Source organism: Corylus avellana, chromosome 9 (assembly GCF_965113065.1).
Source record: "Corylus avellana chromosome 9, dhCorAvel1.hap1.2, whole genome shotgun sequence".
In the NCBI taxonomy this organism is placed as follows: domain Eukaryota; kingdom Viridiplantae; phylum Streptophyta; class Magnoliopsida; order Fagales; family Betulaceae; genus Corylus; species Corylus avellana.
The window spans coordinates 21,860,906-21,888,091 of record NC_142498.1 but is presented as its reverse complement, the minus strand read 5'-3'; the positions used below and the strand labels follow the sequence as shown (position 1 = coordinate 21,888,091).

Sequence of the window (27,186 nt, the reverse complement as noted above, 5' to 3'; positions counted from 1 at the left end):
AAGATTTAATATTCTTAGCATTTTTATTTTGTTGAACCTCTTCTTTTTAGTAGTTCGATTGGCCCCATTCAAATATTCAATCCTTTTAACCTATCATTTCTTGTATTAATCAATGTCTCTGATAGATATTGGGCTTCGTCCACCTAACCCAAAAAGGTCATAAAGCCCAACAGGCCGACCTTATGCTCTATGTTCCACAGTTCTATTCATTCGCCCAAGTCCCAACATCAAAACTGACCAAGAAGAGAGATGGCAATGAAGATACAAAAATGGCAACCTCTGAAGCTTTTGATCCGACACGACGGCGTTTTCCTCCAGCGTCTCCTGCACAACGGCCCTGACACCGTGGAAGAGCTCTTGGACCGTCACTTGGTGAAGAAAGAGAAGCCCCTTGACGACAACGAGGCCGAGTTGGAGAATCGGCGCCGACTCACCAACACTCGGCGCGAGGCGCTTAGTCTCTACCGGGACATCCTCCGGGCGACCCGGTTCTTTGCGTGGCCCGATTCGCGGGGCGTCCTCTGGCGAGACGTCCTGAGAGAGAACGCCCGGAAGGAGTTCGAGGAGGCCCGGTTGGAGACCGACCCGGAAATCGTGACCCGATTGCTCATCGGCGGGCGTGATGCTGTGCAGTCAGCTCTCGATAAGCTCGTGGAGAAGCAGAGGCAGCAGATTGAGAGGGATCGTGGCGGTGGGGATCGACGATGATTGCTGATTCTGATTCTGATCTTCATCTGTAATTGAAATTTTTGGTTTGTTTTTGATTTCGTTGTTGGAGGGATGAAGAATTGAATCGAATCGTTTACATGTAAGTTGTGTATATGAATTCTATGATCTATTGTTCTTGAATTGGGAAAGGCTTTAATTACATATGATTTTGGATTTCGAATCGGATTCAGGTTTTGTAGGTTCATATCCACAAAAAACAATTCTGTAATAACAGTGGAATTTTTGGAAAATGCAAAACCAAATGCATCCTTTGGGCATATTGACTTTTCTGTGTATAGTAGATTACTGGATCTTCGTCTTCTTCCTCCTGAGTTTTGCTTTCTCCATTGGTACAAGGAGGATATTTGGAAAGATCCAGAGTTTGATTGCAGATGTTGTCGACTGGCCCCGTAAGGGCAATGCTACATTGCTACATCTCTTTTATAACTTTCCATAACAACTCTTTTATAAACTCCTCTACTTCCGACAAAGTTTTTTAAAAAGTTGTATCCTTGTTTTTATATTTCGGTAATTGATAAAATATTAATTAAATAATTAAATTTATTATTTTTAAAAATAACCAATGATTCAACATAATCTTAGAAAGAAAAAAAAATGTTTTATGTTTGTCAAAATCCTAACGAAAAATATCAAACTGGCTCATTTTGTTTTTGATCGTTTTCAAATATAGTTTATTAGATTTTCAATTTTATCAATGTTTCATATTTTTTGAACCGATATCAAATAAATCATTTCGTTTAGTCCATTTTCCTAACATAATACTCATAGAATTTTAGTATACTTAAAGAAAAATTACATAAAAAAATAACAAATACCAACTTAACAAAATGTTAACCCATTCACGTTCGGTCTCTAATGCCGTATGGTGATCGACCACTGATATAACAATCTAAGTATTATTTACTACGTCATCTACTAAACAATTAATTTAATTTATTTTATTAATTGCGGGCATATATTTATTATTTAGTGTTGAGATAGTGACATATTTGGAAATTTGGGTTTAGGTCCGAAGGTGGGCTTCAAAATTGTCAAGCTTTCCTTCTTCAATCCACGGTCCATTTTGATTGTTTTGAAAAGTAGTAGGTGTGGGATGAGGCTTCCTCTTTCTTTCCTTTTCTTTCCCCCTTTTTTTCCTTCCAACTTCTTATTACATGGACTCCGGAATCGTCTTCAGTGTATTAACAAACCATGGGCAGCCAACAGCAACAAACCATGAGCGCTACAATGTCCAAACCACCCATCAATTGACTCACCGCCAGTACGAAATTACATCGTCATTTAGAAGAATTCCAGGGTTAATTGAGTCATTAGGTTATTCCAATAACTGAAATGTACATTTTTGAAAAAGCTGTATATATAAACCTTCGCTCTTAAAATGGGCAATACGAGTCAGTTCGATGCTCGTAACTCCGCATCTGAGAAAATCACGGAGGGGTCCAAAATTGGGGAAATTTATAGTCACTGTTCGAAAATTAGGGTTTGGGGTCCAACAATGGCGAAGGGAAGGTACGCTCGCTTGCACAGCAGGAAATTGTCGACATTGACGCTCTTGCTGTCCACGCTTTTCGTGCTCTCTGTATTTCTGCTAATGTTATTGGCTCTCGGAATCTTCTCGCTTCCCATCAGCACCGACGATTCTCCGCCGAACGATCTCAGTTCCTTTAGACGCAAGAGCTTTGAGAGGTATGCGTTTTGCTCGTAATCTACGATCGTGAATAGTTCGGTATGTTTGGCATCAACGGTGATTGACTGTCTTGTGTGCGTGTGTTTTCCCAGACGTGAAGGGCTTGGGGAGAGAGGGAAGCAGTGGACCGAAATTCTTGCTTGGGAGCCCAGGGCATTTATTTACCACAATTTTTTGGTTAGTCTTATATATATATATATATTTCATTTATTTGTATTTGTTTTGTGTGTGTACTTTTATCTTGTTTGGGTTCTGCTTTGGATATGGAAGTAGAAATTCAGCCCGTCTGTTGCTTATATAATAAAATATTATTGTGAATGTGAAGGTCCATTTTACATGTTTCGTTTTTGAGATTCTCTGTGAAGGGTTGAGTTTCTAAAAGAATATGGAAATTGGAGACCCAAATGATATAAAGAATGTTGGCATGTCTTAAGAATTACTTATTTGATGTAATAGAACGTAGAGAGATTTGATACATATAATTAAATGTTTTGGTTTTCATTTTGATCAGTCCAAGGAAGAATGTGAGTCCTTGATAAGTCTTGCCAAACCTCATCTGAAAAAGTCAACTGTTGTTGATAGCACAACTGGTCAGAGCAAAGATAGCAGGTTTGTATTTTTTAAGCCCCATCTATCTCCACTTTTGGTTCAGATTAAATATTCCAAGGAAAATGAAAGGTTAATCCGCATTATATGATTTGTTGATGTTATCAGTAATCGTTTTCAAAAAAACTAGCTATACTCTAGATATAGTATATAAGACAGTAGACATACCTTTTTTTTTTTCAGGGTCCGTACGAGTTCCGGAATGTTTCTGAGGAGAGGACGGGATAAACTTGTCAGGGATGTAGAGAAAAGGATAGCAGACTTCACTTTCATACCTGTAGGTATGAAGTTTAAAATCATACCTGTGTAAACATATAGCTTTGTTTTTCTGTTGACTAATTTATTTTTGCTCAGATTTTTCTTTTTGATCTTTTAATATGTTCTCCAATGATCAAATTAGATGCATTTGTGTGCTAATTAGGCGTTACATTGTTTTTTAGTACTTAGCTACAATGGCATTCTTCTATCTTGTAACAATTTTATGTCTCATTATGATGACTGTTTTGACCTACTGTTAGCTATCTGTGTTCATCAACGATTCCTAAACTTGTTATCATGCTATTTGTGTAAGCAGTGAGTGTGTTGGAATATTCAAATGAAAGTGATTTGGTTAAGTGGTAGATTCCCACGTAGAGTTGTAGAGTGGTAGCTTAAATAAAATTGGTGTACCCAAATCCATTGGCTTAAGCTTTTAGGTTAAGTCAGTGCCAGAAAATGTTGTATCTAACCTTTACAATAAGACTCCCAAAGTGCTAATTCCAATCTTTTACAAACCCAAGATCCAAACAGAATGCAATACAATCATGAAGTTTGTTGGGTGACATTTGGAAGAGTGGGCATATGCATGAATACTTATGCCCATTATATGATTATTTTTAATTTTTCATTGGGATTTCTAAAATCTAGAGTTCCAGGTTGATATAAGTTTTGGAGCTACCTTATGAGTCAAATATAATGTGGGGAAAAATTTTTGTAACCAAAGTGATTGTTGGAGAGTTGTCATCGCATCACTTACGAATGGCATTGTAGGACACCATAGATAGGTGCACTGGTGCAGATAATTTAATAGCCAATGGGGCACATATGAAAATCAAACATTTTTAGTATTGGTATATCTCTATCACATGTTCTGTTATCATTAAGTTTTGGAAGATTGTTGGCCTCGTGTTCTCTTTTCTTCTTCAAAGATGAGGGGAAGCTGTAGTTAAGCCTGAATATGTTTGAGAAGAGTCTAGAACATTTCTCATGGTAACTATACGATGTACAGACCATGGAGAGGGACTTCAAATTCTCCACTATGAAGTGGGGCAGAAATACGAACCTCACTTTGATTACTTCCTTGATGAGTTCAACACCAAGAATGGGGGCCAGCGGATTGCTACTGTTCTTATGTATCTGTAAGACTATACTCCCTCTTCCCATGTTCTGGAGCACTTCTCTCAAATTTGTGCTTGATGTGTCTTATCTGCTTCAATTTCCCCTTTATCCTTCTTGTCATTTCTGCTTTGGGTGTAGGTCAGATGTTGAAGAAGGAGGTGAGACGGTGTTTCCTGCAGCAAACAAGAACTTTAGCTCTGTGCCATGGTGGGATGAGTTATCTGAATGTGCTAAAGAAGGTTTATCGGTGAAACCAAAAAGGGGTGATGCATTGCTATTTTGGAGCATGAGGCCTGATGCTTCACTAGATCCTTCAAGTTTGCACGGTTAGCAATTCTTCAATTTATTTATCGTCAATAACTTAAACCGCACTTCAACAATGATTCTGCAGTTCAGAAGAATGGGAGGCTTTATTCTCTTTGCTGTAGTTCTCTTACTCCTCGTGTTTATTACTGTCAGGATTAGTTATTTGACATATAATCAATGACTTGACTTCATTATTCATGTTATGGTTTGTGCTAGGTAGTTGCCCTGTGATTAGAGGGAACAAGTGGTCAGCTACGAAGTGGATGCATGTTGAGGAGTACAAGGTTTAAGCCATTGGTTGTAAAGGTACTTCTTTATTCTCAAACTACCTGCTATCACTTCTGTGTTTCAATGGAGGATCTCTCCAACTCTTGGATATAATTGACACCATCACAGTCTTCTCTTCCTAAGAAGTTTGAAAAGTCAATAGAAGTGTAAATTTTTATGATCACCAAGCGGCACATTAAGCCGCAGTCCGAAACCATTCTTATTGCATTCTCATTATAGTAGAAAAGACCTGCCTCCCCCCACTTTCAGTTTGACTGTTGTCTGTGTTGTCTGTCGTACTTGCAAAAAAGAAAAAAAGAAAAATTGTTCACTCAAATGAATATTAGCGGCTTCTTTTTGTCTTCCAGAGACAGGTGGTGCCTAACACAGTGTGGTGTGTTCCCAAAGCTGCTATGTATCCCTTAACAACTCAGCTACCTTGATCAATCCTCTTCATTCGATGCACTCCCATTCTTTCTAACGAGCATACTTGTTTGCCCGCCCCACATTTTGAAGAATAAAGTAGGCTTCCTTTGTTGCAGAAAGTTAAATAATTTTAGTTGTAGATCATCAGGGATGGGAAGATGGGTTGCAAATGATGTGTTGATAGCCAACTGTAAACTTAAAAAATAATCACTAAATTACATGTGCTTATAGATTTTTTATTTTTTTATTTTTCAATTGCGTTCTCCTTTTCGCTTAAGAGCTGTTAATAAGCACGTGCTGTCCTTTTTCTACTTTGAGCCAGTTCCGACGGTGATATATACTTAAATAAGATGTAGCAATCCAAAAAAAAGAAAAAAAAAGATGTAGCTATGCAGCCTGGATATACAAATGTGGGCCGGAAAAATAGGCCTTTTTCCCAAGCCCAACTTAGGCTTTAAATTTAAAAGTATTTTAATTTGCATGCCTCTTTATTAATTCTAAGGGAAACTGCACTTGCCCTTCAATCCACCACCCAAATTATAATTATAATTTGATTTTCAAACAGGTTGCAATATGTCCCGAAAAGGCAAAAATAAAAATAAAACTAACCTACGGCAATGCTGTGGGTTTGGTTAGGTTACCCATGGGCCATGGCGGTGCCTAAAACAAAGAACTGAATTCTTAAGTTTTATGGGCATTTTAATATTTTTAGAGGAAAAAAAAAGGACATTGTAATCCTCAGTACCACATTAACCCAATTGAAAAGTTGGAGAGATACTGCAAATGGGCAATGGGGTAGTAGATTGAGAGCTAGATTTAATTTCTCCTAATTCTACCTAATATTGTTTAGGAAGTCTGAGATTTGAACAATTTCCACAGCCGAAGGTCAAAAAAGGCAATAGAAATTAATAAAATAACCACTGAAAAAAGTAAACCTCTCTGAGGGAGGGGCTGGCCACGTTGACTCTAATTTACATTATATTTCGCTGAAGCTGAGCTAGCATGTGCCCAATGTCGGGCCGGTCACGATCATGCTCATACTTGGCCCAATCGTAATGATGTTGCAAACATTTCAATAATTTTCAGGGTGAAGCCCGCCTCTCAAAGGAGAGAAATCTTTAGTACAACATTTGGCCAAAAGCTTCAATTCACAACAGAGCATTCTTCTTCTTATAGTTGTTGGTCTGGATGATATAATCATACCTTAAATGAAGGCTGCAGAACAAATGCTTGATAGTTAGAAAGGCTGGTTTCACAAATTGTTTATTTCTCCAATGGGCAGCATTGGACAGCGTAAAACAAAGTTTGAAAGCAAATGATATTTACCAAATCTAGAAATGTCATTTTGGAAAGAGTAATAGTATACCTACAACTCTTTTACAACTTGCAAACACGTGTTAGCATATAATTAGAACCACGTCATCAAGCTGTAAAAAAAATTGTAGGCCAAACATTTTTCTTTGGGAAATGCTACAGGTTAGGCCTGATCGGACATATTAATGGGTAAGTACCTTCACTGTACCAATTTCACGAATCTGGCTCAGGATCTCAGCAAAATCAGCAGGTGGAGGGCATGAAAAATACATGTTTTCTGTTGTATGTGGATGCTTAAACCTACAAAAGAAGGCAAAAATAACTATCTGTAACACCATTTGTAAAGTAGATATTTCAAACTAATTTTTATCCTCTGACCCAAGAGCCAAAGCATGGAGGCAAGGCCTCTCCAATCCAGAAACCAGTTGCAAAAGTTGTCCATGATAGCTAGGTGGGGTTCTAGGCCGAAGCAGCGACAAGGCCATGCTTTTGGTCCCTCCATACACCTCATCACCTAAAAGAGGAATCCCCAAGTACTTTGCATGCGCACGGATCTACATCAAATAAAGCAATCAAAGTGGTTGTGAGTATAGATTATAGAAGCTCAGAGGTATTTTCATCACCAATTAGTGTTTTTATGTAATTGGATTACATGTCTCAATTTAGTCATTTAAGAAATAAAAGAAGAGGCATGATGCAAATGATAGCATAAATATGTGGAACCCGTCAATCACTTTTGTATAGATTATACCGAAAGGATCCATCATTCTGATGGTCCAGCAGGGGCCAAGCGTATCTATTTTCAATAAATAAATAAAATAAGCAATCAAACAGACTCAATCAGACAATAACATGGTATATAAAAAATGTGTCATCACACTGAGACATGCTTCCAAAAGTATGAATGGCCTTATAATAATGATCAAAGTAATGGGCTTTAATTTGGAACCAGAGACCAAAGGAGGGAGAGTTGGAAAGTATATATGGCATGAGGCACAAATAACTTATCCTCCCCTAATGGCAGTAAATAAATCTTTGGAGTTGTTGACTTGGGTTCAAAAATACAAAGTTGATTCAAAGTTGATAAGCGACTATTACCCTCAGCAAGGGCAAGTTTTAGTTCAAATAATACTAGTGTCCCAATAAGCTTCATGTCAAAGCTTTTAGATAGATAGATAAGACACATGGGATTTAGAGAAGTATAGTCCGAAATGATAAGCCTGCAGGGCAGAAAAATCGGTGCTACTTTTCTGCTTCAAGTTAATTCAACCCAACCTAACACAACCAATCCTATTCTCAACTATGAAAAGGACCATACTATCTATATCATTTCACTACTAAATTTCATTACTTTCTGTTAAGGCAAAAACATATCTTTTCTAGCTGAAAATCAGATCATATGATTTGAGATGTTTTAAGCTCCTTGCCAGCGCAAGGAAAAACATCATGATGGCAACAATCTCTTCCTTATTTTTACAACAGATTCTGGTGGGCATTTGACAAGCATGCATTCAATATGAAGGCTTTGTGAACACGGCCACCAACATTCCATGAATGCATTCATTCATCAGCATTGGATTATACATTTAAAATGTTGTTTAAAGTATAACATCTCCAGGATTTTTTTTAAAAAAATTATACACTACGCAGTACCTGATGAGTGCGTCCAGTTTCTAATCTCCACTCAACCAATGCAGAACCACCGCCAGCAAGTATTTCAATTACTTTGTATCTGATATAGTGTCAACCAAATTTAGTACACATGCAGCATAACCTGATAAAAATTTGAACAGCGTATAATTTGAAAACAAGCAAAACCAACTGAATGAAAGACATTGCTTTATTTTTATCACACTACTTTTATTGTTTCATCAAACTTACAACTCATGTTTACTTTTACGGCATGCTTGTATTTAAAATCTTAATTCATGTTTCTTTTCTTCACTGTTCAATGACCTTTTGAATTCTCCATATACAAATGAATCACAATTACATTTCAAGGTCCAGGGTTCCTTTTGTTTCTTCTATTCCATTAACTGTTGATGTGAAACGAAAGCAACATCTAAAATGCACATGTTAGGATATAAGATAATTTACTTTGATTGAAAGAGCTTTCTTCACATCAAATATATGGCAAACAAATCATGGTTTCAGCATAGTGAAAACCAAATCCACTGATCCTAAGACCAAGCCTCATATGTTAATTTAGTGAGTACTTTTTAAGTTGTCCAAATTCCTATATTTCACTACTTTAGGCCTTAAGGGTTCATTTCTGATAGCAAGGTAGTCTAAATGCTCAGGAATTAAATCCCTACTGCCATATCATATTCTCTCTCTCTCTCCTGAATAGTTGCATTTACCAACATTGTGAAGCATAACTTAAGCAACATGATAATGGAAGTGGAGGACCATCAATCACCTACTAGCAGCATGGCGGGCCTGTCTACATTTACTTGATCCCGATACAGCAGCCATGCGAATCCGATTATTTAAATCACGTCCAATTGGGACCTCAACACGCCCAGTAGTTGGAGATGGCACTCCAGAAGTAAGACTAATGTATACTCTTTGGATGGTATGTAGCTTGAATTGTTCAGATAAATGGGCATGAGAGTGTTCATTCTGCCATCAGAGTATAATTGTCCACAGGACAAATCCGACTATTATAAACAGAATGGCAGTTTTCTAGTTTCTCGTGCTTAGGACCAATTATCAAGGGACAGGGGGTTACCTTTGCAACAACAAGTAATCCACTAGTGCCTTTGTCCAATCTGTGCACAATCCCTGGGCGAATAGCTGCCCCAATTTGGCTGGAAGATAACCACTCGTTAGGACATCGGTCTGTAAATGAGCTACTGAGGTCATCATCAGAAATATCCTCAACATCTGAAAGAACTTCCTCATTCGAAAATGCAACAACTGGAAGACTGCAATGATGCAAAATGCCATTTACAAGTGTGCCAGTAGCATTCCCAGGTGCTGGATGAACAACCTAAATCAGAACAAGAATGTCATTTAGTGTCAAGATGAAATTGTCGCTGACAACAACTTCTCAAGCCTGATTCTTGAATGCTCCTTATGTGTGTGTGTGTATATAAAATTCTCCATTTGGTTGAAAACTAAACTACTAAAACTTCACAAGTGTTTGAGTCGAGGGCCAACATTTGTTGCTAACACGTTTCATTCTAAAGGTTCAGTTGCATCGACCCACAAAAAATGCAAGTCACGTCTGTGCTATCACTGTAATAGGACTAGTAAATTTGCAGCTTCCTATAATTACTTATAAAGTTCAATCTCACTAAGTAAGGAAGCAGTAGAAGACTTAACACCCACAAGTGCCTTTATAATGCACTCACTCTATGTGGATTATTCATCTTTCCAATGTGGGACAAGGGTGTTGCACTCTCTGATGGATAAGATATCAATCAAACTTATTACATATTGTATAACTGTAATCTGCATTGGCCCACAATAAATCCTTAATTTCACCATTTGCACCTCATATGCACAATAACTCAATACAACATGTACATGATTGCAATGGACAATCAATAGAAAAATAAGTTTGACGGACTTAAATAGGCACATATGAGGTGTTTACCATGTGTGCAGGCTTATTAACGACTAGTACATGCTCATCTTCATAAACTATATTCAACGGTATGTTTTCCGGCTCTGCCCTCAAGGGTTGCAACTCTGAAATGGTGCAATCTACCTTATCCCCAGCTTTAACATTGTGCGAAACCTGCTCACATTAAAACTGAAATTAGAATTCCAATATACACGGGAGTAAAAATCTTTGAAATACAGAGAACAGAGGACAAAATCCCGCAAAACATGTCCTCATGAGAATTTACTAGCCACACGTCTTAGATTATAACTGAAAAAAAAAAAAAAAAAAAAAAAAAAAAAAAAAAATTACCTACATGGACTTGCAGGTCGAAAACTTCAAATCAATCATTGCATAACAAAACCATTCCGATAAGAAACAAATCTTCTCAAGGAAATCTAGAATTAAGTAATGGGACCATACCATCTATGATCTGCTTAGTTTGAGATGGTTGTGCTGAAAATTTAAATTACTTCAACGTGCCACCAGTTAAATCAGTGAAGGTTTAACTAGGAAGGCGATACATCAACAAATGGCCTAAACATATCTAATGTAAACTTCAATGACCCACGTCAACAAGTAAAGTGAAACTAAACCATGAAAAGGTTAAATTCTCTTTCTAATTTATTTCCCAGATCTTGCACTACAAACATCGAATGTAGCATCAATTCTACTAGAGGCAGCTTTTGTTCTTTTGTAAATAAAATTCTTCGAAACTCTTTTTACAATGGCGGAATTCTTCATGGAGGGAAAAAATATCTCTCAAAATAGGTCATTCCAGAATATCTCAACCTCCTATCGGAACCAATTTAACATCGAATTTCTAAATCTCTTCCGGTAGTTGAACAAAGCAAAGCTCTGGTTTCTTGTAAACGAAAACGCAATCCAAACTAACCATGGAGACGACGAATATGAATGAAATGGATGAATATATAACGACAATATTATGAGGCTAATATAGAGCTGAAATTGAAGTTACCTTATCCACAACGCGGCCATTGACAGCGACGAGGCCGGAGCGAATACTAGACTGGACGCGAGCCCTACTGATGCCGCTAATGTGAGAAGAGATCCAAGAATCGAGTCTCATCTTGCCTGAATTGATGCACACTGTCTCTTCCAATCGAACTCCGCCGTAGTTGGCTCTGCGGCCGGCAAGGGCCTCCTGGCTTTCATCGGAGTTTGTGGAACCAGAACTGGCACTGGCTGTGAGGAAGGTTCTTAAAGCCCTAGAGGGAGCTCTAGGACTCCGAAAGAAAGAAGGTGACGTTTGAAGTATAAATGATTTTGCCGAGGAAGACGAGAGAGAAAATTGGAGGGAGAACATGGTCTCCTTTGAAAGATTTAGGAGAAATCTCTGTTTGGTTAACTAACCAAGGAACCGGGAAGTGGGCTGTGACTTGTGAGGAAGGGAAGGAAAGAAAATGAGAACGACGACGTCTTGTCATTCAATAAAGGAATGTGCAATAAGTCGGGTAAATTTCCCAAAACCGCCTCAGTTTTTACCTTTCACTAAATAAAATGTTACATATCTAAATTAATCAGATGACTATAAATACAATTCAATCATTTATGTCTCCTGCTTGTGTCTGTGAAAAAATCGAAAGATAATTTATTACATTAAAACTAATTATCTTTTTGGGCCGTGAAGAAATTTTTTTTTTTAATATTTTAATGCAAAAAAAAAAATAAAAAATAGAAAATTTTGCACACGGCGTGCTGAGCACGCCCCGTGCTGTTTTCATTCACCCTATCTTTTCAATCAATATTAAGTTTCATGAGTTTGTTTACAAACAAAGACCCATTTTAATGGTAAAAAAAAAAAAATACAAGCTGATGTTCTGTTGATACATAGGGAAGCTAGGGAGTACATATTTTGGAATATTATAGATGCATTATTCCATTTTGAAGTAATTGTTATTGGTGTTTTATTTATATCAACAGCGCTTTTGACAAATAATCACAAGTATTATTAAAAAGAGCAAAGACGCAATATAAGTACACTATACATTACAAGAGAGTATTTATAACAAGAGTATTGTAAAGAGTTTATTGACATTGGAAGAGGAACATGTATTGATATAACATGGGGAGACTTTGGAGATTGATCCTCTAGCAGAAGGCATGCCCCATAGAGCTTTGGGGGTTTTATTTTTGTACATGATATAAGCAAAATTAGCTCATCTCTGTTGATTATGATGTTGTTCCCTTTCTCATCATGGCTACAAACTCGTCGTAATTGATTTTCCCGTCCTACATATTGAACCCCATAATAATTAGAATGACCCATATAGAGATTTTCTCCAACTCAGTTTAGAGGAAAAAAATAAATAAATAAAAATAATTAGGATTCAAGAGGAGATAATTACTTTATCGGTATCGACATCTTCAATCACTTCGTCTATAGTAGCTTCATCCCCCATTCCATATTGAGCCATAGCTAGTCTTAGTTCATCTCTAGTAATAAATCTGGTGAAAATTAAAAAAGAATATTTAAGCAGTGTTTATAAGGCATTATAGCACTTCAAATCCATAATTGATAATTCAAAAAACCAGCATACTGACCCGCTTTTATCCTTGTCAAAGTACTGAAACGCCTTAAACAAATTTTCTTCCTTGTCAAGTTTGTGCCGATGCATAGTAGCAGTAATGAATTCATAGTAATCAATAGTCCCGCTCTTGTCAACATCAGCCTGACAGAAACAAAAAAAATTACATGAGCCAAAGGGAAATTATGTAACGACTAACATGGTTTATTTCTTGAAGAATAAATGAGCTATATATATAGTTTATTTGTTTCTGTAAGTAAAATGATCACAGGATAATGGGATAGGTTTACAGCACTTACAGCATCCATCAGCTGCTTGATTTCTATTTCACTAAGCTTAGATCCTAGCCTGGACAATCCAGTTTTGAGTTCTTCCAATGTGATCGTGCCGCTTTTATCGGTGTCCATGTTGTTGAACATCTGTTTCAAGCCCTTGATTTCTTCCTCTGAAAGGTTCTCTGCGATAACCTTTCCAGAAATCCAAATTTCAGTTACTAGGAAAATAGCGTATAAGAAAAAAGCCAAAAGAAAAGTAAGGACAACCAATCACTGTGTTCCTCAATCTACACAGATGTTCTAAGTACAACTAGAACGCATAAGGAAAGCACATATACAATAACCATGGCTTAACCGAGATAATTTTTTTTAGGAAACTGGAGTCGACAATTTTGTTGTTTATTTTGTTCTATATGCATAAAGAATGAGACCTCATTTAAAAATATTTGATGAATTTGTTTTTTTTTTATGAATATTAATTGTGCTTCGCAGTTGTAAATTCTAATAAATCTTTAAAACCACACTCTAATCAAGTAAATTAACTCTTATAAGGAAGCAGATGAAAGTCCCATGGGAATGAAAACATCCCATGTTTCACATGGCAGTGGAAAGGAGACAATTCTGTTTTCCAAAACATTTGGTATGTGTACGATGTCATTTTCTGAATTCAAGAAATTACATTATTTACATAATCTGATAATGAGTACTCCAGTTCTTTGCAATGAGATCATTTTTTTTTAATGATTCCATCTTAAAGGCTACATTTCTACCCCCTAATGCTATGTTAATGAAATGGAATTAATTTTTTCTCCTAGGGGCATCTAAATGTATAAAGACTAGATGCTTGTGATCATTCTGAACATCATTCTCAAGTTCTGCATTAACTTAAAAAAAGAAGAGAGGCGGCATCAAATCATACCTTTAGAGCGAGTTTTTTCAGCTTGTTCATTGCTCTGAATTGCTTCATCCTAATTAGAACGGCACTATCAATAGGTCTGTCAGATGCTTCACCATCTTCCTTCAACCATGGATGTTCTGGTTTATATGCATCATGCAAGTGACATTAATTATCAGCTAGTTATTTCTGTGGAAATAGTGTTCCACACGTTCCATTAAATAAATAAATAAGTGTTTTACAGTGAGCATGAATCTTAATTAAATTTGTTTTCACTGTACCAAAGCATCTCCAAACACAAGATAAGCAATAGAATTGTGTGATAGTAAAAGTCGGTGCCTGAAATGTTTTTTTCCCCAGCTGAATGTCACGTTTATTGTTAGATTTCCTTTTTACTTTTTTGGCTAGGTCTGGCTGGAATTGTAAGAAGTTTATTTGACGTGGGTCTTATCCAAGAGGGGAAAGCTTCAATGGACGGAACTCATTCAAAATCAGTAAGCCTATTGAAATGTTAATAAACAATTATATACTCACCAAGAGCCTCAGCAGCAGTAATCCGTTTCTTAGGTTCAATCGTTAACATTCTGCTGACGAGATCCTTTGCACTTTGAGATATTGATGGCCATGGTGAGCTGCTCAAGTCAAGTTTGCCAGCTAAAATTGCCTCAAATATTGCTTTCTCGGTCTCTAAAAATAAAATTTATAGATTTCACCATGAGTTATCTAAGGAAAATTTAAACAAAATATGTTGTAACAGCAAGATATTGGTTTCAGGACAAGGAACATGTATCTCTTAGTAAACAAATCAAAAGAATAGCACAAGACTCTGAAATTACAAAATAATACTGTAAAGTTCAGCATGATTTTCCGCCTCAAATTTCTTTGGAGGTAAACTGGCAATGCCAACTGAATTGTAAGCACTTTACCTACCACCCCAAAAAGGAGGGACCCCACTTAGAAGGATGTACAAAATGACTCCAGCACTCCAGACGTCCATCTCCTTCCCATAGCTCCGCCGCAACACCTCTGGTGCCACATAGTATGCACTTCCAACAATATCCTTGTACACTTTCCCTGCAGAATCTCATATAAATTCATTTGATTGGTATTAGTGATTGAAGAACATTATAGCCGAACATCACATAAATAAACTTAATAAATCCCAAGATAACAAACTTGCAAAGCACAAATAGCATTTTTCCCGGTTCACTCATTTTCTTGTAAGAAACTTTAACAAAGGTAAGGTTAAGGTAAGAATCGGTTACCCATTCATGAGGTGCACTTACCTAAAATCATGGTAATCTTTCTTACCATAAAATTCAATAGGTTAGAATTTTAATTAAGTGATTAAATTTATCATTTCCTATTCGGTTCAACTTTTGGGATACCGTAACATGGTATAAGAGTAAAAGTTATGAATTCGAACCTTGACTTCACAAAATTTGAAGCTTGACTTAACTTCTAGTCTTCTATGGACTATGATATCAATATCAAGAAAATCTTTGTAGTGAACTAGTACCTAGGAATGTTCATGGTTCAACTAATCAGAATGAGGGCTTGTGGAATATCTCATCAGATCAATTACTGTGTGTTATCTGTATGATTAGAAATTTTTTAAAAAGTAAAAATAAAAATAAAATCCAGAAGGTATTTTAGGGCTACATATTACATAGGAAGCAGCAACATTTCATATATATCTGCTAGAAGTTTTCCCACCATGGTTTACAATACTCCAGTGGAATTTTGATGATGTCTAGTCACGATGTGATGAAGCACAGGACGCGTTTTTGTTTTCTTTGCTTCCTTTTTTTGTTTGCGTTTTAATTATTGAAAACCGTTTACTTGGTTGACCAGTCGCTTTCATCCTTGACTTCGTCAACCTGACCCATCATGGCATCCACAGAAATCGTTTACACAACAAAGCTTTCAGATTTCTATTACTGCAATTTCTGATCTAATTCTCTCGCTTAAAATACAAAAAGCATATGGGAATAGTCCAACAAATTAACAGATAAACCATGGGAAGAAACATATTTGTTCAAAGCTAACGGGATTCCAAACTTGGAAAAGTAAAAAAAAAAAAAAGAAAAAAAGAAGCAAAGATCACAAAAACTAGAATTCTAGAAGTTTGAAAATAGTAAAAAATGCAACACTAAAATTAGCAAACCATAACACTCTAATTGCAGAATTAGACACAGAAAATGACAGGAACAAGTAAAAATGCAGCAATTGAAGGGTACCCAGATTGGAACCAACCTTCCTCAATGAAGACAGAGAGTCCAAAATCCGTGGCTTTGATTGGAGAGTCGTCAGCCTTGCTCACCATCAAGAAATTCTCAGGCTTCAAGTCCCTATGCATCACCCCCATGAAATGGCACGCGTGAACCACATTCACAATCTGCCTACCAATCGACGCAGCCTCGCGCTCCGAGTAGCCCCCCTTGGCGATGATGCGGTCGAATAGCTCGCCGCCGGAGCACAACTCCATCACCAAATGCAGATTCTGCCTGTCCTCATAAGCGCCCTTGAATTCAACAATGTTGGGTTGCCCTGTCAGGTGCTGCAGTATCAGAATCTCCCTCCTAACGTCCTCTATGTCCTTCTGATTCACAAGCTTCCGCCTGGCTATGGACTTGCACGCGTATTTCAGGTTCGTTGCCTTTTCCTTACACAGATAGGTAATCCCAAACTGCCCCCTCCCCAGTTCTTTTTCAAGAACGTATATAGAGTTTATATCAACGTACGGTTTGCCGAGAATGTCCCCTGTCCCTGGCGGAGGAGCTTTAGATGAGGCTGCTTTGCTTGGGCTTGGGCCATACCATTCTTGGGTTGTCTTCGAGACTTGGCGGGACTGACCAGTAGGTGACTCAGAGGCGGAGGAGGAGGAGATTGGGACTTCACGGGATTTGGTGAAGCAGAGTCCACAGGATTTGGTGAAGCAGAGTCCCATTGAGAGAGAGAGAGAGAGAGAGAGAGAGAAAGCTTCAGGTGGTGCTTTTGAGGATTTTTGGCTGGTGGCTTTGTATTAGTTGGAAGAGCATATTTAAAATTCCAGGACTTGTTTGTTTGCTTGGTGCTACATATTCTTCCTTTCTTTCTATATGTGCTTTGCTTTTGCCCCTTGGACGGTCCTGGGCATCATTCTTCTTCGCTTTTTGCTCTGGTACGTTTTGGTAGAGAGAGAACTTTCAATTGATTGCCTATTTGGTTCGGTTTCGTGTTAAGCAAGAAGCAAGCTTTTAATAAATTACGCGTTTTGGGTGACGGTTTAGTTTGATCCTATTGGCCACTAGATTGAATTTCTTGCAAGCCCACAATATATATCTATTACAAAGCCCAAAGTGAGTTTACATGATCTTTATTGGACCCAAGAGAAAGCATTACACCATCTTATCATGCCCCCATCATGGACACTAATGCTAGCCGTATGTTCCATATGTTCAGGAGAGATGCGACTACCCTCAAATCATGATTTGGTTTATTCGGTAGATTCAAGGTTATTGCCGGTCAAGAGAATGAAACTGAACCATTTTGGCCGCAAATAAGTTAATAAGACGCAATAAATGAAATGGTTTTAATGTATGAGAATTCTTTGCATTTAGTGTAAAATGAGGAATAATATTATCTTGAAAGTGATTTTATAATTTTTGGATATGTCTATGAGGTTAAAAAAAGAAAAAGGATTTTCAACTAAACTTGATATTATTATGAAAAGTGATGTGCTCTAAGCTGTAAATATTGTGAAATTCATGTGACAAAATTGGAGTAGATATGGGCAACTAACAGAAGATATAAGAGGGGTGCTTAATCTGATGTAGAGCTAGCAAATTAGCAACATTAGAGAGATATAAATTCTTCTGAGCATAGTTTAGCAAAAGCAGTAATTAAATAAGTTATAAATGAAATTTGGATGGAATAAATTCTTAATTGTATATGTGATATTGTTTTGTTAGAGTAACAAGCTATACTTTTATCATTATGAATGAAATTAAATTTCAAAACCAAAAAGTAAAAAAAAAAATAAAAAATAAAATAAAATAATAGAAGACAAGGGTGCAGATATGTGACGAATGATTATTGCTCAACGGTTGCATCCTAGTGGTTAATTAAATGACCATAGGTTTAGAATTGTGGAAAAGGATCCTCCGAATCTATTTAGTGTATTTAGGAGAGCATATTTTTTCATTTGTTTTTTGGGCAAAATGTTTTGTACAAATATACCCTCCTAATTGCACTAAATAAATCCTCTCAATTTCAAGTGAAATGGAGATGATCCATTTCCCTTGTTGTACTAACCATTTTTAGTAAAGCCATAAATAATCACTACTTAGAGTTGGAAGTTAGAAAGAAAAGAAAAATAGCATTCATCACCCGGAAGAGTGTTTTCCTCCATTAAGGTTTTCCTTAAAAAAAAAAAAAAAAAAAATCTTTTTTTTTTTTTTGTAAGAAAAAAATAAATGTAGTTGCCTTAAAAAATAAAAAATAAAATCTTCCCTTCATAAATTAGTATGTATTTGATTCGGTTGATGCTTTCAACCTTTGTGGAGGTCCCAAGTAGTAGTGGTGCCAAGGTGTTATCAAGGTATCTGTCGAGAAGATTCCCAAGTTCAGAATCTCTAAAAATATTCTCAGTGGCTTATTGAAAACTAAAATTAAATCTTCCCTTCATAAATTAGTATGTATTTGATCCGGTTGATGCTTTCAACCTTTGTGGAGGTCCCAAGTAGTAGTGGTGCCAAGGTGTTATCAAGGTATCTGTCGAAAAGATTCCCAGGTTCAGAATCTCTAAGAAAATTCTCAGTTGCTTATTGAAAACTAAAATTAAATCTTCCCTTCATAAATTAGTATGTATTTGATCCGGTTGATGCTTTCAACCTTTGTGGAGGTCCCAATTAATAGTGGTGCCAAGGTGTTATCAAGGTATCTGTCGAGAAGATTTTCAGGTTCAGAAACTCTAAGAAAATTCTCAGTGGCTTAAAACTTGACCTGTTCATTCTTATAATCTTGGGGTATGTTTGTTAAACACCCCAGCACTGTTCATTTTCCAGGACACTATTCATGAATAAAATAATAATAATAATAATGATTGGTATGGAAAAATAAAAAAGTGGTATTAGAAAGTAAAAAATTTTGTTTTGTAGTGATTATTTTATTGGAATAGTAATAAAAAATAAATGATGTGATATAAAAAGTGAATGATTAGATATAAAAGTGAGAATGTTTTTTTTTTTTTTTTTAAATGAAGTGAATAGTGTGGTGGAGAATGAATAGTGCCAAGGTGTTTGACAAACACCCCCACGGACTTTCAACTACAGTGAATGGTTCATAGCTTGCCACCTTCTCACCACATTTTCATCCACCTATATCGATAAGTGGGTTATATAAGGCATGGCTTTTGTCCTTTGCGAAAATGAGACATAATTTACACCGCCTCATATTCCTGTATTATCTGGCTAGCCAAACGAATGAATTTGATGATTTTTTTTTTTTTTTTCAAAACAAGAACAAAAAATATTTTCACTTTTTTTATATCAAGACTTTTTTTTTTCAAACAAAAAACACTCTCTAAAAAGTATTAACAAATTGAGAAAGAATATTTAAATGAAAAGAAATAATGATGGTTGGAAATATATAAATAATAAAACAAGAATAGAGAAAGAATATATCACTGGAGTAGTGAAAGTGAATAGTTAAAATAAAAAGTGAGATAAATGTTTTGAAAAAAATGAGTAGTTAAAACAAAAAATAAGGAGTCTTTAACTAAAATTTATGGTTAACTAGATATGTCAGAACTTTTAACATTTTCCTAGTACCAAAAGCCATCTCTTCTATCTTGAAACCACATCTTGTTTAATGGTAGAACGTGGCATTAACAATAACGAGTGAACAAGAATAGAAAGTTGCTACAAAAGTCTATGAGTTCTCAAATCAAATAATTTTCTCGTCACAAGACACAACACATGCAATGCACCGCATTATATGGGAGAAGAGAAACTGACCACTCAGTCACATACGCGTTTTGGTGAGTCATGTGGCCCAGACAAGATTGAGATGAATTGACATAGCAACATTAGCCCAGTTGTAGTGCAACCCCAGAGCGAGCAAGACAAGCAAAGGGCATGCTTCACGGATCAGTTTGTTGCATCACGATTCACGACTGTAGTATTGATCCAGTGTTTTTGCAGGTATACGGTGGAGAAGCTCCCGAGGGAAGATACGTAGCAGGGTCCACGCCAGATCAAGTGATTGGAATATGTTGCGGGTGTCATAGGCCCCTTGAGCTACAAATTTTCTCTCAAATTTGTCTAAGAACTCCAGATAAAGCTGAAATTTCATTGAAAGAAATAAGATAAATCTGTGCTAAAATTGAGCTTCAATTTTTTTTATTTTTTATTTTTTGGGCGAGTTTTAAGATTCAAAAACAAGTGCATAAGATTAGGACAAGATGAATTTAGATACTAATATACTATTGCTAGAGGAGCATATCAAGACATCATACACATGCATGTATTAACCACACACACGAGAGATTAGGACAAGCTGAATTTAGATACTATTGCTAGAGGAGCATATCAAGATATCATACACATGCATGTATTAACCATACACGAGAGAGAGAGAGAGAGAGAGAGAGAGAGAGAGCGAGAGAGAGACCAGATCCTCAGAAGAAAGTGCTTCTTCTCCAACTACAGCTTTCATTGCTTGGACAGCCTTTCCTATAGCATAATTTGCATAAAGCTGAAAAAAAAAAAAAAAAAAAGAACAGAATTGGTTGAGAGGCACTAGTGCAAAGTTTAAATAAAACTACACCACTTCAAAATTCCCTAATTAAACCTGATTGGAGACATCGGCATGGTCACAAAGGGTCATTCCCTCACCAATAGCGCTCTGCAAAGTTTGAAAAAAAAAAAAAAAGTACTAACCACACAAAAGTACAACATAAATCCCCAAATTTATGCATCCATGAGTAGGCATTGTCAAGGTGCAGGTGGAGAGCCCTACTATAACAGTAATACCTTCATTAGTCGAGATAGCGATGGAAGTACATTAATAGGTGGGTATATCTGTCCAAAACATTAAAAAAAAAAAAAAAAAAAATCAATAATTGATTGAATATACCCTCATAATTATTCAGCCAGCATTTCTAAGGATTCACATTTTTTTTTTAGGATTTTCTTTGTTCATTAAACCCACTATATATTGAAAAACTGAACATGATAGAGATTAACACATTATCAACTTGCTCAACTATTTATTTGCTGGAAACACTCCAGCCGCATATCGCCAGAGACAGCTACTGAAACTCAAACTAGTAGAAAGTCCAACACCAAATCCATAATTTATAGGTGAGCCCATATGATCACTAAAAAGATGTATAGAAAGTGCATCATGCCCTCAACAACAACAATATATATATTTTGTGTCAGGTCCGTGTACCATTTATATGTGACATAATCAAAAGTGACAAACTTAGTTTCAGATATTTGGGGATGTTCTGAAAATTAGAAGTTATAGATGACAGTCTTTTTAGATAATATCGCAGGTAATCTTCCAGATAATATGGCAGGTAGTATCGTTATATAAAAGTTAAAGAGGGAAAAGCAATACATATCGAAGGACAGCAACACATTTTATAAAGGTATGGGCACAGTTCATTACAAATGGTAGATGATTTACTTATTACTTGTGAAAGAGAAAAGATATTGAACATTGCTGCACAGAATTTATAATTTTCCAACCAACCTGTCGATTGTGGAGTTGCCTGTCAATGTATATCTGCCCCTCAGTAATATAACCGGTGAGATCTGGAGTAGGGTGTGTGATATCTGGTTGATACAACAAAACGAAATACAGGTAACGTCTGATCACAATAACAAGAAGAAATGATATGCTAGGAAAGTGGGATGGACATTTAGATGAAACCATTACCATCATTTGGCATAGCTAATATAGGAATTTGAGTGATGGATCCCTTTCGTCCTTCAATACGTCCAGCACGCTCATAAATAGTTGCCAGATCAGTATACATATACCCAGGGTATCCTCGCCTTCCAGGCACTTCCTCTCGAGCAGCAGATACCTGCAAATCACATGACATTTGTCAACTCACAGCAGTCAAGTATTTACAGGTGTATCGTAACCTGATAGAGAACTTGTCTGGAAATTGAATCAATATCTTTTTTTTTTTTTTTTTTTTTCTTTTGTTCTAATGGTAACACACTGGCGCCCACACAAGATTGAACCACTGACCTGACCCTCCAACAAGGGAGAAGAGATGCCATTTGGTCCAAGGACCATTGTCCTGAAGAGTCAATATCAACTTTCCGATGATCTCAGAACACTGAGCATCGCAAATATAAAAACCTATCACACTAGGATTTTATAGGTAAAATATTATAAAGGAATGCATGTTATTGCATGCCCCTACCAACTCAAAAGACAAAAATATATAACTTTATTACCTCACGTAAAGCATCTGCATAAGAGCTCATATCTGTCAATATAACTAGAACATGCTTCCCGCATTCATAAGCCAGATACTCTGCAGTTGTGAGGGCAATCCGAGGGGTGATTATCCGTTCTATAGTGGGGTCATTAGCCTGCACACAGTGCAAACACCCTGTCATCGTATAAAAAGGTCTAAGTTTAAAAAAAAAAAAAAAAAAAAAAAAAAAAAATGTAACTCTTTCCATTGAAGTTTACCAGGTTTAGGAAAAGAGTCACTCTTTCCATTGACCCATGTTCCTCAAAATCACGCTTAAAGAATTGGGCTGTCTCCATGTTTACACCCATAGCTGCAAAAACAATGGCGAAATTGTCCTCTTCTTTGTCCTATAAATGAAGTAACGGTTAAAAGGACAATCGTATAATCACAAATTAAACAAGATGTAGTAAATATGGAAGAAAATATGAGAGAAATGAGCAGACAACTAAAGAGTACAAAGCTTGAAAGGAAATCTATAAAAACATGGTACTTACTTTGGGATTGTTGAGTAAAAAGAGGTGAAAAAAAAAAAAAAAAAAAAAAAAACTTAATTGTACATTACAAGCTATGTGTATATATATATATATAAAGCAATCATATGGTTAGGAAATATATACCTCCATGAGATTTCCAGACTTTCCAACCGCTTTACAAGACCAGCCTGACGACATATCTGAGCAGCTATTTCATTATGAGGAAGACCGGCAGCAGAAAAAAGAGGAATCTTCTGTCCACGAGCAATGGAGTTCATCACATCAATTGTAGAAATTCCCGTTTGTATCATCTCTTCAGGATAGGTTCTCTCACTAGGGTTGATAGAGCTTCCTGAGAAAGACGATCAACATTTATTCTATATGTTAATGATATTCAATTGATGATTCCAAAACCACTACCTCATATCACGACTCACCTGAAATATCCAGATATGCCTCAGGCAAAATTGGAGGTCCATTATCAATGGGCTTACCCGAACCATTAAATATGCGCCCAAGCATATCTAATGACACGGGTGTTTTCAAAACCTGCATGATTAGCATTTTAAGGCAGTCCATGGTTGGATAAAATTGTTAGAAGCTTTTTTTTTTTTTTTTTATAATCCAATTTAAAAGAGAAAAGACTGGAATAATTAGAGGTCATTAACAGGGAAAGAAGTTGACATCAAATATGCAAGCAAACCTAGCTTTGTCCATATTTTGAACAATGAATTACATACTGATAAAGATACATACACATAGACACAAAGGGCAAAAATGATACCATGGATGCAATTGTTTGTGTTTATGTACACAAAAATCATTAAAACCTCACAGGTTATTTCACAATAAAAGAGCCATGGTCCTTTACTTGTACAAGGGATAATGCCAGTATTATTTTCATCACCTCTACAGCTAAGGGTGATCTCAGGTTGAGAAAACCCCATGGTAGTATGTGGATATCCTAAATAAAAGTGTTTTGCAATTATATTTAAGGACTCAAACAATTAGGGGAAAGGAGAGTTTTTTTTTTTCTTTTCCCTTCACATCCATATGTCGCTTCTTTCCCATTCTAAAAATCCTAGCCATTTGGTAAGGGATTGAACATGTAGAAAACACCTGGAAACTCTCATTATCCACCATTAAGTTAAAAGAGCTAGATTACCTGATTTAAACGAAAATAAATATCTTATCTATCATTTTTAATTTGATCAAATAGGCTGATTTATTGTTTCCAGCAGGAAAAGCTAAAAACACCATAAACTAATTAAATCTGAAGGAGCAGAAGTTCTTTCCTGTGACAATGAACCCGTTATATAATCAGTTCATGAATCATTTGGAGATTCATGGGTTCAACTATTCTTACATTGACAACATTCTTAAGAAGTGACTATCCACAAGATTCACCAATCTTCTACTGCAAACCAGTCCAATGAAATAAGCAGGTCAACGCTATATCCAAAGTACTAAAAGAAATGGGATTCTCTACCTCTCCTGTGAATTGCACAGTTGTGTATTTGTTGTCAATTCCAGATGTTCCTTCAAAAACCCGGTAACAAGAAAATAGTTTGTCACTGTTCCTTTAACCGTCTATAACTTAAGAATTGTTTGTCACTGTTCAGTAAAATAAAAAATAGATTAAAAAAAAAAAAAAAAGCAATACAATACGTATACAGAACAAATTTTAGCAAAGATGACTACGAGTTTTAAGCATCGAGTAAAGGCCCTGTAGACAGAGATAAAACTATTTCCTTAGAGAAAACCAGTGCTATTTTGAGCCTGCTGAAGGATTAAAAAACTACACCTAGGCTTGCATTACATAAGATAACATGCTTAAGTTGTGATGATAAAGGTAATCCATAATTTGCAAACCACCATATCACCATTCAAAAGTGATACCACGATTATATAACATCCCGTAATAATACTTTAAAGCCAGGAACATCCTTATCAGAAGGGCATTTGAACAGGCTCAGTGGCCTGGAAATTAAATTACTCGGCAACAGAAAGCACATGCAATTGCTTCCGAATGCAGAGTTCTTGAGAGGCTAATCTCACCCAAAAATAAATCTCAAGCTAAATTAAGTTGCAAGAAAGAGACTTATTTAAAGCTTGTAACACTCTTTTATCTAAGGTTGTGAAACTCCCCTCTCATAAGTGCTTCATCACACAGCAACTTCATACCCTGTGCCATGATTTTCCGCGATTGAACTACACAATTGATACCTCTATTGAACCATAAGAAGACCAAAAGTATTCGCATTTGTCTTAAAAAATTTTACACACACACAGTTTGAGCAGTAAACCTGCACAACAGCTTTCTCTCCATCAACTTCTAAAACTTGACCACGCCTGGTTGTTCCCTCTCCCAGACGAATATTGACAATCTCCTGATATTTTGGACCCTGAAAACATTTTGAAAGTTTTGATTCAGTGAAAGGGTGTCAGAGAATAGCCAAAGAAAAAAAAAATCAACAATAAAAATAACAAATATATTCACCTTGACCTTGTCAAGAATAACCAGTGGCCCCGCAACACCAGAGACGGTCCTGTACTCTTCAAATTGAAACCTCTATGTAAGTTTCAAAAACAAAATTCACAATGACTAAATAAACTACAAAATGATGTAAAATAAACTTCAGTCTTATGATCATAACAAATTCCTTCACTCATTCATGCAATTAGGTATGTATTTATGTATGTATGTACAATCGAGAATACTATCACATTTGGTATGTTTTACAGATAGTGTAAACACTATAAGCAAATCAAGCAAAATGCTCGCATTTACAGGTCGATTAGATTTTGGAAGTTTTGCAAGTTCAAACCACAGGAAGCACTCACCCCTGCCGATCTCCAGAGTCCCCTGCTCCAACTCATAGCTATTCTGCGCCACTCCCATCGTTTCAGAGTCTCTGATAATCGAAGGAAAACTAATCATTATTACAAACTAAGATTTAAAAAATGAAAATGCGATCCTTTTCTTTTTCACAGTTTTCTCAGTAGCCAAACAGAAAGTTCGTGAAACGGAGTTCAAGAATTTGCAAGAAAAATGAGCTTACGAAAAAAATTTCAAGAAGTTGATCGAATTGAATTGATTAGGCCGGCCAATCAAGAAAACACGTTGTATGATTCGGGGTTCAATATTTATTCACAAAACGATAAAAAAAATAATAATAATTTATGAATTCACGCGCCAGAGCTGATAAATGCGTTGATGAAGATTCAAGTCAAGGCCCATACAGCCGTACTTTTTTTTTTTCCTGCTAATTGGCCCATACATCCAGCGATTTCCTTCATCTACGTCAAGCTGCTGTCTTTTTTTTTCTCTTAAAAAAAATAATTAAACCAGGTTAGATTAAGGGTTTTTTTTTTTTTTTTTTTTTTTTTTGAGAGAGAGGATTTTATTATATAAATTTTCTCGAATCGAAATCATTGCTTTAAAATTAAACAAATAAAATTTATCTTATCAATATTTATAATTTTAAAAATATACAATAATACGATAAATATTATGTTGATAAATGTAATAAATAATTGATGTTACAAAATGCCAGCAATTTATTTTTTTATTTTTGGGTAATATGGTCATTAGAAACAGATTTCGTAAGAACATTGTGCATTTTTGGAATTGGAACACGTTAGTATAAATTCGGCTTTGTGGAATCGTGGGTAGAAGTCATGCTGGGTCGAGTAGCCCAAACTTGGCCTGTTTGGTTTGGACTTGGAGGTAAATGAACAGCATTTCACCCAGGCTGGGCTAAGCTGGAGAATAGGGCCCATTGTATCTCAATCAATTCCGGGCACATTAGTAAGAAACGTTAAGCTTATAAAATATTTTGACCAAAAAAAAAAAACTTACAAAATAATGTTATATTAAATTTCTCAAAATTTGAATTTACCGCATTCTCTTGTACCACATTTCTTAAAAAAAAATTTGAATGTCATAACACTATTAATTCAATTGTCAAATACAACGAAGAAAAATCTATGACCGTAAAATCCGAAAGGATTGTGATCCTAGTTATAAATCAACAACTTGTGTTCCATAATAGTTACAAACTGCCACCAAAGAAAATATGGTAATCCTAGATATTGGGTAATTAATTTGGAAGAACTTTTACCTGCTTCAAGCACATTTCTTCCGGTAGTTAAATAATTTTACAGTAAGTTAATAGACAACAACA

General features: G+C 36.1%; 5 protein-coding genes across 9 annotated transcripts; 2 read left to right on the top strand and 3 right to left on the bottom strand.

Annotated features, from left to right (window-relative positions):
* Nucleotides 1–214: 214 nt before the first annotated feature.
* On the top strand, nt 215–873 carry EMB1793 (LYR family of Fe/S cluster biogenesis protein). Its single transcript, XM_059604566.2, has one exon. The coding sequence runs from the start codon at nt 250–252 to the stop codon at nt 706–708; it is 459 nt and encodes a 152-aa protein (XP_059460549.2). The 5' UTR covers nt 215–249; the 3' UTR covers nt 709–873.
* A 1,238-nt stretch (nt 874–2,111) lies between these two features.
* Nucleotides 2,112–5,645, top strand: LOC132189775 (2-oxoglutarate (2OG) and Fe(II)-dependent oxygenase superfamily protein). Of its 3 annotated transcripts, none has more exons than XR_015909077.1 (8): nt 2,112–2,415; nt 2,509–2,593; nt 2,928–3,025; nt 3,206–3,303; nt 4,290–4,419; nt 4,538–4,725; nt 4,926–5,011; nt 5,341–5,353. XR_015909077.1 is itself a non-coding variant. In XM_059604563.2 (8 exons), the coding sequence occupies exons 1-7, from the start codon at nt 2,225–2,227 to the stop codon at nt 4,993–4,995; spliced, it is 864 nt and encodes a 287-aa protein (XP_059460546.2). In that variant the 5' UTR covers nt 2,112–2,224; the 3' UTR covers nt 4,996–5,011; nt 5,341–5,645. The 3 variants fall into 3 exon arrangements, 1 of the variants encoding a protein (XP_059460546.2); XM_059604563.2 differs by having other exon boundaries at nt 4,922–5,011; nt 5,341–5,645; XR_009441062.2 differs by lacking the exon at nt 5,341–5,353 and having other exon boundaries at nt 3,206–3,299; nt 4,922–5,011.
* A 637-nt stretch (nt 5,646–6,282) lies between these two features.
* On the bottom strand, nt 6,283–11,705 carry LOC132189773 (Pseudouridine synthase family protein). 3 transcript variants are annotated; one of them, XM_059604560.2, is made up of 8 exons: nt 11,302–11,705; nt 10,314–10,457; nt 9,444–9,704; nt 9,132–9,334; nt 8,366–8,444; nt 7,091–7,266; nt 6,910–7,012; nt 6,283–6,613 (listed from the first exon to the last, which is right to left on the bottom strand). In XM_059604560.2, the coding sequence occupies exons 1-8, from the start codon at nt 11,647–11,649 to the stop codon at nt 6,596–6,598; spliced, it is 1,332 nt and encodes a 443-aa protein (XP_059460543.2). In that variant the 5' UTR covers nt 11,650–11,705; the 3' UTR covers nt 6,283–6,595. The 3 variants fall into 3 exon arrangements, 2 of the variants coding, with proteins under 2 accessions (XP_059460543.2, XP_088366498.1); XR_015909076.1 differs by lacking the exons at nt 6,283–6,613; nt 6,910–7,012 and having other exon boundaries at nt 7,247–7,266; nt 9,136–9,334; XM_088510372.1 differs by lacking the exons at nt 6,283–6,613; nt 6,910–7,012; nt 7,091–7,266; nt 8,366–8,444 and having other exon boundaries at nt 9,128–9,334.
* Nucleotides 11,706–12,306: 601 nt separating this feature from the next.
* Nucleotides 12,307–17,232, bottom strand: CPK29 (calcium-dependent protein kinase 29). The gene is made up of 8 exons (XM_059604557.2): nt 16,298–17,232; nt 14,972–15,115; nt 14,576–14,728; nt 14,066–14,181; nt 13,171–13,338; nt 12,888–13,015; nt 12,692–12,791; nt 12,307–12,575 (listed from the first exon to the last, which is right to left on the bottom strand). The coding sequence occupies exons 1-8, from the start codon at nt 16,989–16,991 to the stop codon at nt 12,516–12,518; spliced, it is 1,563 nt and encodes a 520-aa protein (XP_059460540.2). The 5' UTR covers nt 16,992–17,232; the 3' UTR covers nt 12,307–12,515.
* Nucleotides 17,233–19,903: 2,671 nt separating this feature from the next.
* Nucleotides 19,904–25,901, bottom strand: VAB1 (ATPase, V1 complex, subunit B protein). The gene is made up of 15 exons (XM_088510821.1): nt 25,743–25,901; nt 25,500–25,571; nt 25,306–25,404; nt 24,701–24,725; nt 24,489–24,538; nt 23,437–23,548; nt 23,119–23,351; nt 22,745–22,873; nt 22,504–22,641; nt 21,971–22,121; nt 21,785–21,867; nt 21,058–21,105; nt 20,876–20,929; nt 20,696–20,779; nt 19,904–20,365 (listed from the first exon to the last, which is right to left on the bottom strand). Exons 1-15 carry the CDS (start codon nt 25,899–25,901, stop codon nt 20,186–20,188), a joined length of 1,617 nt encoding a protein of 538 aa, XP_088366947.1. The 3' UTR covers nt 19,904–20,185.
* Between the last annotated feature and the right edge of the window lie 1,285 nt (nt 25,902–27,186).